This window comes from Octodon degus, unplaced genomic scaffold (assembly GCF_000260255.1).
Source record: "Octodon degus isolate 3935 unplaced genomic scaffold, OctDeg1.0 scaffold00168, whole genome shotgun sequence".
NCBI classification, from domain to species: domain Eukaryota; kingdom Metazoa; phylum Chordata; class Mammalia; order Rodentia; family Octodontidae; genus Octodon; species Octodon degus.
In genome coordinates, this window is record NW_004524744.1 from 2,225,657 (window position 1) to 2,243,360 (window position 17,704).

At 36.8% G+C, this 17,704-nt stretch overlaps 1 protein-coding gene and 1 long non-coding RNA gene across 2 annotated transcripts; one reads left to right on the forward strand and one right to left on the reverse strand.

Annotated features, from left to right (window-relative positions):
• The first annotated feature begins 493 nt into the window (after positions 1-493).
• On the forward strand, positions 494-2,206 carry LOC105743801. Its single transcript, XR_001117329.1, has 2 exons — positions 494-530; positions 1,934-2,206. It is a non-coding gene; the product is annotated as an uncharacterized LOC105743801 (long non-coding RNA).
• Positions 2,207-9,858: 7,652 nt separating this feature from the next.
• Positions 9,859-17,477, reverse strand: Naa11 (N(alpha)-acetyltransferase 11, NatA catalytic subunit). The gene is made up of 2 exons (XM_004643203.2): positions 17,009-17,477; positions 9,859-10,155 (listed from the first exon to the last, which is right to left on the reverse strand). The coding sequence occupies exons 1-2, from the start codon at positions 17,472-17,474 to the stop codon at positions 10,148-10,150; spliced, it is 474 nt and encodes a 157-aa protein (XP_004643260.2). The 5' UTR covers positions 17,475-17,477; the 3' UTR covers positions 9,859-10,147.
• Positions 17,478-17,704: the final 227 nt, after the last annotated feature.

A 17,704-nucleotide genomic window follows, 5' to 3' on the forward strand; every position in this document is an offset into this window, starting at 1 on the left:
TAGGAGAGATGGGGGCATCAGAGAACTGTTTTTTTCCCCTAAGGCCTTGTTCCTCTGCTTAGAGATGGCCACTTTTCTCTGCAGCTTCAGACACTCTTCTTTTTCCATAGGTATCAGTGTCCTAGTTTTCTGTTCTTGAAAGAATACCATTTATATCAGGTAAGAGCCCATCCTAGTGATCTATTTTAAATTAATCACTTCTTTTACGAGTCCCTATCTCCATGGCTCAGTGGAATAAGCACTTCCCTGGCAAGCGCAAGGGCCTGAGTTCAGTCCCCTGTTCCGCCAAAAATAAAAATAAAAATAAAAATAAAAAAGAGTCCCTATCTCCAAACATAGTCACCTATGATCACCTTCTATAATAGTGGGGGTTAGAACAACAACATGAATTTGAGAGGGGACATTATTCAGCCTGTAACACAAGCCATGCCTATTGCTTTTTATTTTTAATAACAGTATTCTAAAATTGACATTCTCTTTTTTATCCTTTAAAAATAGAACATGTTTAATACCATAGAACATCTACATAGGTAAGTATAAATCATGTTGGCATTTTAATTTCCTATCTGGGAACCTTGTTTCCATGTACAAGTGCTGAGGGATCTGGAAAGACTTTTTTCATTATTGCTCTTCTTATGAAAACAGCTGTTCAATGAGCACAGCATATTTTGTTACCTCATCAAGAGGCAGAGGAAGATTATGTTGTGATCAACTTTTGTCTGGCTATCATGCTTTTCTCATTGTTTGAAACCAGCGATTGATTTAATAGATCTAATCCAGGGCAGTTACTCATCCTGATACTTGCCAACTCAAACTTCAAGTTATTTATGTAAATGATGGTTTATATGCCTTCCATGCAGATAAATCCAAGCTGACAGAACTGTTTAAGAGATGAGTGTGCTCCCAATTGGGATTACCGTCACAGCATTTATCTATCTCAACTTTCATGGTGACTTCACTGGCAAACTGGGAGCTTCGAAGAATAAGAAGATGAGAGATGATTATGAGAATATATTTTCTACTCTGAAGGTAATATTCTGACGTTTCAGAGGACTATACATCTAGTCAGTTGTTGAAACACAAAACAAAACAGTTTGGAGAACAGATAATCTATCTTTGAAAAATTACAAACACCTCTCAACCTTAGGAAGAATCTTAAATTAGAATAATTCTGATAAACCCAGATTTTAGAAAAGTGGTTTTGTTTTGTGGTTTTCAGAAGATCCAAAGGTTACATGTGATTTCTGGTTCGAAAATGATGGAGTGATTACCATGATTTCCCCTCCTCTTTTGTAAGAAATCATTCAAAATCCAAAAAAGAATGAAAATAAAGTAACATAAACTTGATCTCTGGTAGAACTGAACAATACACAAAACCTCAAAACAATAACAAAATAAGGAAAAGTATATGGCACATAGGACTGATTAATAATAAGGAATAATTGTCCACAGTCACTTTTAATTATAATAGGCTAGGATGATCTAAAGAAGAAATTCTATTTTATTGATATATTTCTAAAGCAGTCCATTCAGTTTTTACAATGGGAAGGGCATCAGCATTCTGTATTAGGAATATCCTAATAAGGTTTCTGTATGTGCAAATAATACAGAATGTTCTCATTTCTAATTTGGTAACTATACCCCAATGTAACCCCTGTGGATGTGAAATTGTACAGGGGATACACCAAGATAATTATTTTACAAAGGAAAACTAGTGCTCTTTCAGGCCATATAACCTTTTAAAAAATAAAAATGAAAAGAAAAAAAAAAACTTAATATGTGCTTGCAAAACAATTGCAGTCATTTTCCTGGCTGAAGACTAAATTATTGTGCATTATAGCATGCGTTTCTATGATAAGTAGATTACTATAGATCATTTCAAGAGGAGGTAGAGGGAAGATTACACTAACATTAGCCTCTCTGGTATTTGAAGGCTGTAAATTTCGTTAAATGATAGATGCAAAGATGGAAGACAGATGGGTAGAGGAAAAGACAGAATCAGATACTAGATGAGTTAGTGCTGCAGGCCTGTGCTTCAGGGCTGTCTCATTACCACCAGACAAGCAAGCATCAATGTCCCCACATCCCCCATTCCCTCCCCCTGGAACACACCGATTTATATGAAAATTAAGATTACAAATTAAAGCCTGGCTATCCTGGAGTTTTCCAGTTCATCAGCCATCCAATAAAAATGATGTCAAGCCTGTATGCATAATTCCCAGAAGATTACTTCGTCCTTACAGCTAAGCCCTGTCCCTGATATGAAAGATCTCTATCCACTTTTATTGAAATAAAGAACTAACATCATAATCCCAATATTGAGGTATAATCTTTATTATCTCCTGGCCCTCTTGAGGGTCTCCCAATCTATATTACTTCAGATTTGGTTTATTTATAATCCTTATGTATTTACTTTTACTGAGATAGGATTAAATTTTTTTTAAAAGCTCCCAAAAAATCCTTATCATCTCATATTCAGTTTCAGTTCACCAACAATCAACTAAAGTGGTAGTCTGAGAGTTGTTTTTTTTTAAATGGTTCTTATAGTCCAAGCTTGAAAAGGCATTAATTGGTCCCCTGAGTGCGCCCATTTCATTATATGAATTATTTCCAATTCAACTTGGTTAAATCACGGCATCTTCTTTTTCTATTTATTAATAAAGGAGCGAGGTCAGTGGCACATGAAAAGACAGAGAATCACTGTGAGTAACTTCTTCCACTTACAAGTTTTGACTTATACCTATAGTTAATTCCTAGTAAGCCACATCGCCCAACCCTGTTGTCCCCTCGAGCCTTAACGGCCTCTGGCAACGCCTTGGGCACTTAACTACCAAACTAAGCATTAATGCCAGCCAAGATGATTTCTGGGAGATGATGCCTTTTTGTTTAAATAGACAAAAACACTCTGCATAGAGGATAAGATGGCATTTTAATTATTTTTTCTTTTCAAAAACATAAAGAAATATCAAAAACATTATACTGTAGTATTTGATACACATCATGTATGATTTTAGTGTGTTTCCACAATGAAAGCTGAGTTGTCAGGGTTGGCATTGTACTCATAATCATCGTCCCTTATTTTAAATAGACTCTTTACTATTAGATTACAAGAATGGTAGAAACTTTATGCCATCTGAAAAGGAACCAGGATATTTTTGCTATAGTATTTACTTGTGCTTATTATTTTTACTTTGCACACAAAGATATGTCAGGAAAGCATTTGGCTTTTAAATTTGAAAAGTGGGACTAGAAATAGAAGTGCTTAACTATTGGCATAAAACTTCACTGACATGTTTTCTTTTAAAATACTATTGATGGATTAAAAAAAAAAAAACTTTTGTACCATTACTGACTAAAAGTGGAATTTAGTATTGTTTTTATGGGTCTAGCTGTCCTCATCTGTGAGGCCTTCTCATTTCTTCACGTTTTCACTGGTGCTCTTGCTATTTCCTGAGCCCGAGCCAAGATGACCCAAAAGAAGGCAGGGAGGAGGTAGGCAGTGAGGAAGTCTAGGATAGCTTAAACATCTTTTTTGCCTAAAATGATAATCATAAAATCCTGTACTGGAATGATTAGCCTTATTAAAATGTATACTTAGAACTACAAGGGAAGTAGCTGGACTACGATTTTTATACACCTAATATTTTCTAGATATTGGCATAGTTAATTAACAGATTTTATTAAATCCTCATAACAATTCCCTACTCTTTATGGCAACCTTACAATTATTCCTATTTTATGGATATGGAAATGGAAAGTTTGAATTGCTGAAGATATGGAGAACAAAGAAAAAAAGCCTGGAGGAAAGAAGTTGAAAGTGGTAAAGCTTCAAACGGCACTGTTCACATAGTATCCCTTCATCTGTTCAGTTAGGAAATGCTTCCTTCCTTTTGAAAACTGTGGCCTCAGATGACACATCACCTCATGAACTCCCAATTTAGATCTTTCAAAAAGTGGATTAAGAATGACGACAAGATTTGTCTGAACTGATTCAGACTCATTTGAGTTAAATATGGGTATTTTTATATGTACCCCATCAACACTGTTTATAGGAGCAAATCTAGCAGTTACTAATAATTTAGTATGAATTTAAAATTTTTGCTTATCAGTTACGAGACAAATATTACTGATTGGTATAATTATAAGAAAGAGGAACCAAAGGAGACAGGAATCAAAAAGTGATATGAAAGCCCTATTTTGAAGGCATTCTAGTTTCAGCCAAAAGAGAATAATACTGGGTATCACGGATGAATCAAGAATTCATTTATGTCCCTGGCTTAGTTGAGCCTTATCTGACATAAGACAATGTGTACTATGTCCTGAAAAAAGGTTTATTATTTATAAGGCTTTGAATTCTCAGGGATAAGCCATGAATTACAGGGTGATTCTAAAAGCTTTATACTCTAAGATAAGCCACTCTTATGGTTTTTCCTTATTAAAGACAGGAACTTCTTTAGTAAACTAACTCAAATGTGTTCCAACAAAATTTATATAGAAATAATGCTTTACTGTTCAAATAAAATTCCTAGTGATAAAAATCTGCACCTTTTTGAAAATGAAGAGGACTCAATGAAGATTTTACAATCATTAACTGTTTAACAGCTATTCCTCCATTAAATGCTCCCTTTTCAACTGATTTTGTAGCTCTGAATTAAGATTTCTATCCTAACAAATTACCATTTCAAGTTACTTTCTGGTGTTCTTTTTAGCCTGCCAAATAGTTTTGCTAGGACTGTCACAGAAATCAAGCAGGGCAAGGGCCAGCCAGATAGCTCGGCAGACGACGAAAGTGCCTGCTTAGGCAGAGCACAGTGGCAGGGGTTCAGTCCCCAGTGTGTTGTGCTGGCCCTGTCCCCGGGGCACACTGAGATAGTGACTGAGACTTGGTGCAGTGGTGTGTGCCTGTAACCCCAGTGCTTTGGAGCCTGAAAACAGAAGGTTCACTATCAGCCCAATCTATGTAGTGAGACCCTGTTTCCCAATATCCCCAAAGCAGGTGCCTCAGTACATAACTAGATGAGGCCTAGAGTAAGTTTAACTCTGCTTACCATTGATTAGCTCCATTAATTTAAAACAGCTGAGGCAAAGACACTACTAATCAATTATCCACACAAAAGTTGTGGCACTTACACCTTAGATCTTTGTGTATTAGAATAACCTACTCTATCACCTTAATTATAAGGAAGAGAATAAAATTAAAGAACTTGTATAAAGTGTTGGAAATTATATCATAGATACTTGATTTTGGGGCCCAGGGAGATAGCTCAGTAGAATAAGTGCTTGCCTAGCAAGCTCAAGGACTTGAGTTCAATCCCCGGTTCCGCCAAAAAAAAAAAAAAAAAAAAAAAAAAAAAAGATTCTTGCTTTTGCATGGATATACATACAGATGTTCTTTTTCAGTACTGGGATTTGAACCCATGGCCTTTGTATTCAGCTACACTGCCAGTCCTTCTTTACTTTTGAAATGGTCTCAGTTACCATATTGACCAGGCTGGGCTTCAACTTCTGATCCTCCTGCCTCAGCCATTCAGAGTGCTGGGACTGCAGGTGGTGATAATTTTAAAGCACTGACATTCTGCCTCAATCTGTGGTACATATCCCTGAAATGATCTGTCTAGAAGTCCACGGTGCTGTTGTTGTCACCTTCTTTCATACTCCTCTGTCTGCCATTTCACAAAAGAGTTCTCACCCACCAGGAAATTTCAACCAGGTGGTGTCCCAGGATGAATATCCCAAATGCCAAAGGAACAAGTGAAAATATTTGTTTCTTAGAAGCTCCCTATGTAATTTTTCGATATTCTTTATAACATGTTACTCAGTGGTCAACTTTAATATGAGTGTTTAGGATACAGAAAGCAAGAGATAAAAACTTTTAATAAGCCACATTTTGTTTTTACATGAACATATATTTTGATGGTAAATGCCTGATTTTTTTCCCCTACTTCACTAGGGAGGAAAAATAAAATGATCACTGTTATTTTGCACTGGTTTAAATTTGTAGACACAACCTCTGAATGTAAAAAAAATGTTAGCAATAACATGTACATGTCTTTTAACAAATTACAATGCAGTTTTCTTATACGACTTCATTATACATTAACTCAATGGCATGGAGGTTATTTTTGTCTCTCTGAGAAAATTGATGTGCCAGAGCATATCCAGGTGGTAATAAGTCAGATTACGACTAAAATTTAAGCCACTGGATTCTGAGAGCTGCTATTTCCCACTTTATTAAACTGTCTTCTGAAAACTGCTCAACCTGGGAAGAGCTGTGCTCTCTAGGTAAACTGGTATAATATGCATTGGAGGTGATGATCCCAGTCTAAAAGTGGAAAATCTATCTTTATTTTGTTTAGGAAAAACAATGTATGATTTATAATAAATATTTTAGAACCTGACAAAATGTAATTCCCATGCCCACATAAGGAAATATGGTATGTAAATAACCGTTAAAGTGCATTCCAAGGAAATGATCTGTATCTTTCAGGATTTCAAAACATTTATGTCTTGGAAAAAATACAGAGGACTTTCTTAAATCAGTCTGTTTCACTGGCTTCTGCCTAGGTACTGTGCTAATAAGACTCACAACTTCCAGCTGCTGATGGGACACAAAGAATTTAGCAACATACAAGGAAGATATGTGGTCCCTGACTTGTCACGTGTCTGCTTCCTAACAGCACACTGCAGAATTTGAGCATTTTGTTTTGGATACAAATTAGGAAAATTTCATAGTATGATTTGTATGCGAGTTTTCTCAATCCTTGGGCTTATTGTATACACCATCAAAGCCAAGGTTCTTTTCAGTTTGGCTTGAAAAGTTAATGATTTTGGAAGTATTATTGACACCCCAACCCCCAAAAAGGGCACACACACACACACACAAAAATCACATATATGTATAATCATATATAGGTATCAAATGTTTACACATAAAATTGTTTTAAATTTTAGCAGTTTTGGGTTGTAGAAAGAGCTCCCATACAATTCAATCTCTTCTGTTTTGTTAAAAAAGTACCACCTGAGTCCCGTTTTTGAAATGAATTACTTTAAATCTGACAGTACTGTCAATGGAAAAAGCTCTCATTAAATTATTTTTATAATATCAGTAGCTTGTAGTAACCAATGTTTTCAGATGATGCTGTGAACAATTAGCTAGAGCTGGCTAAAATGCAGGACTCTGATTTTGTAAATCTGAGTTGAGCAGTTACATTTTTAACATAGGTCCTGGCTGACTCTAATGAAGCAGGCATACGAACTATACTGAGACACACTAGAAATGGACTTAGTCTCCTTGAATGGGAAATCTCTCTTGAAGTGTTTTCCACACCTCCTCTACCCATGTCTGGGTCTGTTACTCTTAGAAAGAACTCTTTTAAAATCTCTTGTCAAATGTTAAGAGTGAAATAACTTTAGCATTGGTGATAATGAGGCGAAACTAATACCTTAATGTATACTAACATAAGGGGTAATACTGATTATCAATAAATTTCACACTATATAAACAAACATTTTATTGTATGCATTATGTCTGTAATTTGTGACAAACAGGATTTACCTCAGTTTGTATTTAAGAATGGGTTTCTGAATTGTTTAGGGTCTAAGTCAAGCAACATAAAGGCCTGTCTCAGGTGTTTTACATGCACAGCCAATAATAGAGGTGAGCTTTAGGAACCTTACTAGTCAAAATGTACTTTCTGTACCAGCAAAATCAGCACTGTGTAATTACAAATGCAGATGCACAAGCCTCATTCACCCCCGACCTACTGAAACAAAACTTGCATATTAAATATAGCGCTGAGATGACTTAGTTGCACAGAAACATTTGGGAAAACTTGCTTTATTTCTTGATCCTCTCCACAGCTTGTCAGCTTTCATCTAATTTTCACTACTATTCCCCACTTCTCCCTCTCATCCATACACTGTCATTTTTATTTTAAATAATCACCCCTAGTCTCTTATTCTTACCTCGAAAAGGAAAACCATACAGACTAAGTAGGCAGGTCATAAGCTTCATTCACAAGTTTCTCTTTTAACTAACAAAAACTGTATCGCTGACTGAAAATTTGCTGATGGACTCGAGCCCACCTGTGAAGTTGCACATGAAGCTGTCTGACATGTTTCATCTCTCTAGGATTATGGTTACGGAAAAACAAGCAGCCCATTCACAGAAAGAAAAAAAAAAAAAACAAAACTGTCCTACATAAAAATACAATGCTCTTACAAAAAGCAGTCCTAGAGGTTGCCACAATTTCAGTGTCACAAAAAGACACTGTTGCTGCTGCTGCTAAAACACAGGTTATTATCCTAAAACCACCTGGGAATATGCTAATGTATGTCCTAAATATTATTACTGTTTATTTTACTTATCTAAATAGGCAAAACCCAAACAGGTTGCTAATATTCTGTTTTCTCCTACTAACAAAGAAAACAGCCAGCAGTTTTAGGAAACACTGCAGGAGTCATATTTTCTATCTTATTTCCCAATTGTTCCAACTCCTCTCATCAAGTTACTAGAGACAGTCACCGTGCCTGGTGCTGGAGAGAAATCACTCAGGTAAGTCGGGGCTACTCCTTCTGTTTCTCCATCTGCTGAGCTGTTAACATGAAGACATATTGACAAGGGCTCAAGGAAAACATGGAATATTTCATCAGTAAGATTATGCTTCCCTAGAGACAGATGTTAGAAAGCTGTAATATTTAAAAACAAAAAGATAAACACACATTTGAGTAGAAAGGATAAAATAGTTTCACAGGTAAGGTAGAAAATTAAAAAGAAAAAGTAATGATGTGAAGATAGATGAGAAGTTTGTACTGGCACATTAAATGGCAAATGGCTCTTATATAGGAAAAGAACTCTACTTTTATATCTGCCTCAGGCAATTATTTAACATTAGGCAGACAGTCTCAGAGTGCATTGGGTACTGTAAGAAGTACTTAGCAGGGCTGATTATGATTACGGAGAACAGCCTTATCTCTTGTCATCAGACGGTTAATGTCAGGGCTTAGACTTAAATCCATATACAACAGTTTTCATGAAAATTTAAATGTGAAAAATGTTATATACTTTGGTAATTTATATGCAGCAAACAGAAAAACCACATGAAGTGATGATGATAATGGATTTATCAAGTTATTTTTACTTCAAAGATCAAAATACTTCAATTATTTGTACTAGAGAAAGATACTGAAAAGGGAATAGTAATTGAAGGTTTTATATATATACATTTAAAAATGACACATTAGTTGTACATTAAGCTAAAATTTTACATATTTAAACAGTAGATTCCCCTTTCTGTTGAAGTTTTAACATTTCTATAAATAAAATACAAACAATAGCAACAGGAGAGTAGAAGCAACTTTGACTTTTAACTTAAATAGATTTGGGTCCAGATTCTAGGTTCAGATTTATTTCAGTTTCTTTAGCTAGCTATAAAAGAATAAATGCCTACCTCAGAGTCACTAATAAGATTGAATATATTGTTAGTAAATACCATAGCAATCAATCCTAAGTTACATTATTACAAAAAAAAAAAAAATTAACAGAGGTGGATCATTCTAATTGCAGATAATCTTTTTTCATAAAATCTCCAAATTCTGCTTATTGAGTAGACAACCTTACTTAACACCTTATCCCCCAGGGAAGAGGACAATATTCTTTCAAAAAGGGGGCGCTTAGGAGGAAGAGGGACAGTTCAGAGACAGGAAGAGGAATGCAATACTTGTACCAGAAAAGAAGGGGAATGAGTTATGAAGTCTAACTTGATGGTCCTGTCTTCTCTCAATAATGAAAAACCAGATGAATTAATGGCAAAAATTGAGAGCTCTGAGCCTCCAGACTTTTTCTAGCTTCCTGTCTCATATCTAGGAGACAACCTTGCAGGAAAACCACAACTAACGTAGGATTGTTACAAACAGTCTACGCAGACAGACCAAGGATCTGTAAGGGCAGGCCTCCAGCCTTCCTGGCCCTTGCACAGCAGGCTCTGGTGTCAAGGCATTTTTTCACGATCCCCCAGGGTATGTGGAAAGCTGTTGAGAGCTGAAAATGAGACGCCACCTGGGTCACTGTGAGATGATCGGAGAGCAGATGTTGCAGAGCAGCCAGGCCAGGCCAGGATCAGGAAGCAGATGTGGCTGATACAAGTACCTACAATGCTGGTGAGAAGTAGAAAGAGAGTAAATGAGAAAGGGAGGGAAACAGGCTCTGGAAGAAGCTATGGCAGAAGAATGGCTTGACCTATCTATGAGGCACATGGTAACTAATTTGGACTAGATATATCTCAATGGAAATAGGCAAGAATTGAGATGGTAACACAAAGATCCACACAGACCTTGGGTTCTCTTCTCTCTCTACCATTAGGACCCATGAGCATCTCCTAATGCAGAAAAGCCATTTCTGCCTTCAGGAGAAAGGCAGGGAGAGGGTATGGTAGAGGGACCCTGAAAGATGGAGATTTGCTCTAAAGAAACTACTTTAAATCTAAAGAAACTGAGATATTTTTATTTGCCATCTTAAATTCCATCCCATCTTATATCACTCAAAAGAAACATCAATTCTAAAGTAATGAAAGGCTTTCTTATTTCTTGATACATTAAATGCAACATTCCCATTTCTGTAAGTCAAAACATTTCTGTAGATCTGAAGAATGTGCAATATTCACTATGTGTCCTTTTCATAACTTAAAATACCCTAATTTCTTGGGTAATATAAGGACATAGTATCTTATATACACAATTTCCTCTCTTCCTTTTAAAAACTATATATGGGTACTTACAGGGCAGCTACTAGTTCATTCATTCCTTTAATGGCTATTCACTGAGAACCTATCATGACTAATGTGTCAGTCACTAAGAAAACAAAGATAAATAAGATGCAGAACCTATCCTCAATAAGGTTTGTGTGGTCCAGGAATGGTTTATTTAAGTTATAGAAGGCCTAGTATAATATTGCTGCCTGTTTTAACTGTAAACAAAGCAAAACAACAGTAGGATACAACTGTGAAAATGAATTACCTTTTCTCATCTACTATGTATAGTGCAGTCAAAAGGGATTTTTGTACAAAATCATTACAGAAAACATTTCCAGAAAAATAATAATGAATCAAGTTTCAGAAGGCAATTATTGTGCAAAATCCTATTTTAAAAATATATTCACTATGAAGAGGAATTAGAAATATAGTAGTATATTAGAAAAATTATCATTATCTTTGTATTTATAAAAGTTATGCAAAAGCTGCTGCGTATAAAAACTACATCATATAGTTATTTCAGCTACTGTGTAAATATTGCTTTATAATTTTAATTAAATAGGCCCAACAAGTCAAATAAAATTGGAATAAGTGCTCTAAGATAATTTAAGATGTGTGTGTAGATATAGCTATATCTATCTATATGTATCTGTATCACTCTCTACAAAATGAGTATTACAGCCCTTAATTTCTTAGCTTAGAGTTTTACATTACTAGTTTTCTTAATGGTAGGACATGAAACCCTGAAGAATATACATTAACTGTTAACATGACCTTATAAACCAAAAGAGAATTTCAGAGTTTTACTTTTTTAAAAATATATTACAATATTCTGAATGGCACTGCAGAATATTTTCAAAAAGCCTTTTTACTACAGCTCTTTCAATCAATTCACAGAATCTTTTCACATCTTATGGTCCTTCTTTCATTATGAAATACATTAGATTTTATACATCAGAGTACAGGAAAAGTGTACAGAGACATGTTTAGGAAAAAATTTCTGCTTTAATTAGTTACCACTGCTAAAGTTGATATTTCAATCATCCCACATGTACATCATACACTGAACAGTAACACTATTAGATATTACAATTTGACAAACGGAATTTATCTGATTTCTGATTAGTATATCAAAACAATATTTTATTTCTTCCCAGCCCCCTCTTATCTTTATAGAGTGCAGCTGAATTTGAAATCTATGGTTTCTGGCATATCTGGGGTAAGGTTATACTAGGAATTTACCCGATCTGTCAGTCTCTAACTTTCTTCCATATTTCATTATATCATTCCAGTTATAATTAGTTGTCTGGTAAAATTAAGAACAGTCTATTTCAGTAAATGCTCATGTGAACATTTAACAACTTTTTGTTAGAATGACAGCTCAGCAGCAGAAAGAATAAACCAGAAACAGTCACTAATGTAACCTTAGTTGGCTCAGTATCGCTAGCTCAATGGAAAATGTTAAGATTTTGTACTTTTTCTTTTTTGCTATTAATCATGCACAGATATCTTGTCAGGAGATGAGCAGCAGTCTGATGGCATTCCTGCCTTGACCAGCATGTTTTGAACTGACCTGTCTTCACTGCTATGGCTCCCTAGAAACTTTGTTACTGATGAGCATTGATTCAGCTGAATGCTTTGACATTCAGCTTGTCAGTGAAAGCTATTTTAATCCTTAAAATGCATCCCCTTTCCAAGACTGCAAACTGTTGCTGCACATACACCACATTCCATCTCTTGATTACTGCAAAGAAAGGAAGCTGAATATTTACTATTACAGGTCACAGTTGCTGTATTAGTTGTGGAGTAACAAACAGTCCCTACCTCACAGGGATATCATGAGGGCTAAAGGACATCCTTCACAATCTTACAACAGTAAATGCCACACAGTGAGTTCTACATGTTAGCAATATTTTTTATTACTACTTTTTAGATGCAGATATCCAAGTTTATAGATAGACTGACCTATTCACTATCCTTTCCATCCCTTCACTATCTTTGTTGCCAAGACCCAAAAGTGGGAATAAGGGAAAATGAAAACGACCTTTCAGGATATTTTTCAGTACATATTTGAACTCTAGTTTCAGAGGAGGGAGCACCACCATTGTGGCAGGATAACACTTTTGTAATATAAATCCTTCTCTTTTTTCCGTTTTTTTCTTTACTATTGCCTTTTCCCCTTCAGGTAGCTAGCCTATGGGCTGGGATTCCATCTTGAATTGGACAGAATTGAAGCTTCACTTTGGGGCATTTTGGAGTAGAGGGCTTGTGTATTTCAGACTTTAATGAGAGGCCTGATAGCAGAATCCCATTAATTATCTACACTTCTTTGTAGATAGGATGAGAGGAAATGCATGTCATGTATTTTTGCAACATGGATAGCCTCAGAGAGTTCCTTGTGTTATATCCTATGAGTGATGGTGAACCTTTCAGAGCCTTCAATGATGCAAACAGCCTGCTGTGGCATGTGTGCCGTAAGTCTGCCACCACTGTCCTAAAGGGGAAGCAAAAGGACACCATGCTCCTCACTGAACATGGATTCAGTGCTTCCCACAGGTGAGAGCAGCACTAGGATGTTTCCTGTTGTGGCAGAAACTATACTATGCAACAGCCATAACTCCTTCCTTTCCTTCCTGGCACAAAGCTATTTAACATTTCCTGGCTCCCCCTGAGTTAAGACCTACATGAAATTCTACATGCATTCTCTTCTTTTATCTCCTACTGAATGTACATGAGACAGTAAGAGACACATGATTCTAGAAAACAGCAGTCACTAAATTAGAAACTGAAACTCAACATTGCTTTCAATTATGAACGTAGGTACTAATGTGTACTAGTATTAGTAATAGTTATGACTTTATTACTAGAAAAAAATCACAGTATGTTCATATACTACAACTATAGGAGGTATCTTAAATATAATTTATTCCAATTTTTACTTGAAAATAATTATAACCATTAGGCCCACTACTATATTTTTAAATTTGATACACTAACAAAGCACATATAGTACTATAACAAAGCTATTTTTAAAAATTTGATAACTGTATTTTAATTGCTTTTAGTTGATAATACCATATGATCTTCTGAAAAAAAAATGAGATGTCCCTAGGCTGCACCAGATTGCCAAAGGGGCTAGAGAACAGTTTTTCATGAACACCTGTTCTAGATGGAGTCCTGCAGAGCTTTATCAAGAGAACCTTTCTGCTCCACAACCCCAGAACAATGCTGATCCAAATTAACATACCCTGCTACCAAAATGGCCCAAATATGGCAAAGAATGCCCAAGAACGCTTTGGCTGGAAAGATTCAGAAATGAAGAGTGAAGACCAAAGACTAGGTGGGGGGCATGGAAAATGTCTCATGAGGTATCAACTTGGGAAGAAGGTGAAGCAAGGAAACATTTTCAGCTTGGCAATGAAGGACAAGTACAGTAAAGACAGATAATTTTTAAAGTTTGAATTTCTAGAGAGCTATAACTGCTACACATTTATTTTTCTTACTGATTATTGCTCTCCTACCAGGATGGCAGTTATTTTTGTTTCTCATAGCAGATGCTAAGTACTTCTGGATTTATAAAATTTCATATACATATACATGGCTTTAACACAATCTCTACAATGTTCTTGGCTAAAAAACTAAAAAATGAGATCAACACTATATATATTGTGTAAGTCCTATAGTAAAGTTGGAAAGTTAGTAGGTTTTTTCCAATGGTCTGTTAATTTAAATACAACTGTACTGATATAGCCCTCTGGGGTTTTCAAAATATGTATAAATTGGGCAGCCATGGCATTACACATCTGCAGTTCCAACTACTTGGGAGGCTGAGGCAGGAGAAACACAAGTTCAAGCCTAGCCTTGTGGTATAGCACTTGTCCTAGTATCCATGAGGTCCTGGGTTCAAATCCCTGACACCACAAAAACATAAAAATAAAACAGATTAAAACAATTTAACCAAAAAACAAAAAAAATTTAACAACATCTCAAGGTATTGTTTTTATCTTCCTCTGTACATAATTTTGTTGCCCTTACTTTAACCTTGAATCAGATAAATTAGTCATTGTGAAATCTTTAGGTTAAAAGTCAGAGATAAAAATTTCTTTGAAGACAGATTTTTTTTCCAACCCCTAAGGATTTAATGTATCTAACTTTTATTAATCTATGGAACTATAAGCGAATGAAAATAAAATGTTAGTGTTCAGTATAGGCAGGGCCTGAATATTAAAATGCAAAGAAATCCATTTATACTTGTATTTTATGATATAAACAATAGTCTATCTTGATTACTTCTATATACTCGTTGTAAAAATAATGACAAATAAGAATTTTATGAATAAGTTCATTAATCAAATTGCATTCATTTTAATTATACGTAGTATACATTACTCACACTGGGCTTCACCTGAGAAAGTTGTTTCCTTTTGCTAATGAGGGTAAGCTGTTTAGAATAAGAAGTTAAAGACTAAATTACTGACAGCTCACTGACTCTTGAAATTGTTATGATGATATAAAATTCTTTGATGGAAAAAATATTATTATATTACTACAGGTGAGCTGTTTCCTAAGATAGTAGTCTTTTAAAACTATTTTTCATCAGGTGACACAGGAGGATTCTTCGGAGTTCAAGGCCAGCCTGGGCTACAAAGTGAATTCAAGACCAGCCTGAACTGCATAGTGAGACCCTGTCTCTAAATGACAAAAAAATTAAAAATAAATGAGCTACTTTTCAGTGGATTCTTACTATTAATGTGTTTAGGAGGTACAATAATTACTTTGTACTTCAAATGTCACACATTCAAAAGAGAAAAGAATAGTAATAAGGTAGGAACCCCTTAAGTAGCTAGTTTCCTTTCAACAAAGAAATACTGCCATTCTTATTTGCCCTCTTCCAATCATTTTTTCTTTTGCTGGAGCAATTTAACTTCAAGGTATATATTATTTTAACTGTAATTATTTCAGAATATATCTCTAAAAGATATATTTTTGTAACATAATACAAATATTATTTAGCACACCAAACAAAATTATTAAAACCTCCTTAATACAATCCATGTTCAAATTTGGCCTGTTTTCTTTAAATTGTCTATACTTTAAAAAAAATTATGGGGCTGGGGAGATAGCTCCGTAGTCTAAGTGCCTGCCTGGCAAGCACAAGGACCTGAGTTTGATTCCTGGGACCACATGCCGTGGTCACCAAAACGGTGTGGTGGCACAAACCTGTAATTCCAGTGCTGGGGAGGCTAAAACAGGAGGATCGCTACAAGTCTGAACTACATAGGGAGACCCTGTTCAAAATAAGCATTTAAAAAAAATTTTAAAATCACAGTCCAAACAATAATCAATAATTTAATTTGGTTGGTATTATGTTTAAATTTCTATTCCTCCTCCTTTTTGAGTGATACTTATTTGTTAAAGAAACTAGGTCATTTGTTCTGTAGAAACTCCCTCATTCTAAATTTGACTGACTGCATTATAGTGGTTTAACTTTAAAAAAAAAAAAAGATAAATCACACATGCATCATTTTCTTTTGGCAAAAATACTTCATAGGTGATACTATATAGTTCCTATTAAGTGGCCCATATTTGTTTCTACTTTTAATAACGTTAATACTGACAACTGACCGCAAGTGTTATCTGGTCCATTCATATGAAATGCTACACCTTTCACCTAACAGTATTTGTTACTAATGACCATTGGCCAGAACCACTAATCCAACAAGAATTGTAAAATGGTGATAACTTTCTATCTTTTCTCATTTGTCAATTAGAAGAAATTTCTTTCACACAACTGCTCTAAAATACAACTCACAGCAAACTATCAGGATTGATGCTTGTTTCTTTTCTAATCTACTTTTGGTATAAGTTGGTGTCCTGTGAATTTCTAGTAGCCAGCAGTCTTCTCACCCAAACTCCTTATACTTTTTCCCAAATAATTCACCAAGTGGGTTCACTGTAAAGCCTTGCAGGACCCAAATGGGACAGGACAGGACTGGCAGGCCAAGCTGAGTGCAGGGATCTGGTACAGCGAGGCACCCTGGCCAGGAGAGACAACACCTCAAGCAGACTCCAGCAGAAGGAATCCAAGTCCTGAGCTGTCCTGGACATCGGTGCCCTGAGTGAGCTCGCTTGGGCAGCCGGGTTCCCGTGCTGGCAGGACTCCTCAGAACTTGGACGTGTGCCGCCGCGTCGCCCGGTTTTCCCAGGAGCCCGCACCCCGTGCCCGCCCTTCTTTGGCTCCAGCTGCCATCTCGGCTCACCTGCCATCTGCGACAGATCGCGCCTCATGGCGTACGCGTCTTCCCCGTCCGCGTAGTACCTGGGCTCCACCTCATTGACCTGGAAGTTGAGGGTGTGGGAGTAGAGGTGCAAGGCCGCCCGGTTACTCTTCCTCACGTGCAAGGACACGTACTTGGCCCCGAAGTTCTCCACCATGGCCCGCGAGGCCTGGTCCATGAGCTTCCGGGCCAGGCCGAGGCGCCGGTGCGAGCGTTTCACGGCCAGCGAGGTGATGTGCCCGTGGGCGACGTCGTGAGGGTCCTCCTCCATTTTGGCCAGGACGTAGCCCACGACCTTGCCGTCCTCGTCCTCGGCGATGTAGGAGAGCTGCGGCCAGGACAGGCCGTGGTAGAAGTAGTACTTCATCTGGTAGTTCTCGGGCAGGCAGAGGAGGTTGCAGTGCTGCATGTTCATCAGGTCGCCCGGACGGGCATTGCGGATATTCATAATGGCGGCGGTGCGAAAGGCGCCCCCCTGCCCTCTGCGAGCCGGAGAGACTGAGCCGAGCGCGGGACACCGTCGGTCTTGGGGAACGGAGTCCTGGCAGCCAAGACCGCGGCTGCGCGCGGCGGCGAGCGGAGCTATCCAATTATTTTAAAAGTGTCATTTTTGGCTCTTTATTGGCACCATGTAGTTGTCACATTTGCTTTTCGCAACAGTGTTCTGAGGTTGATGCT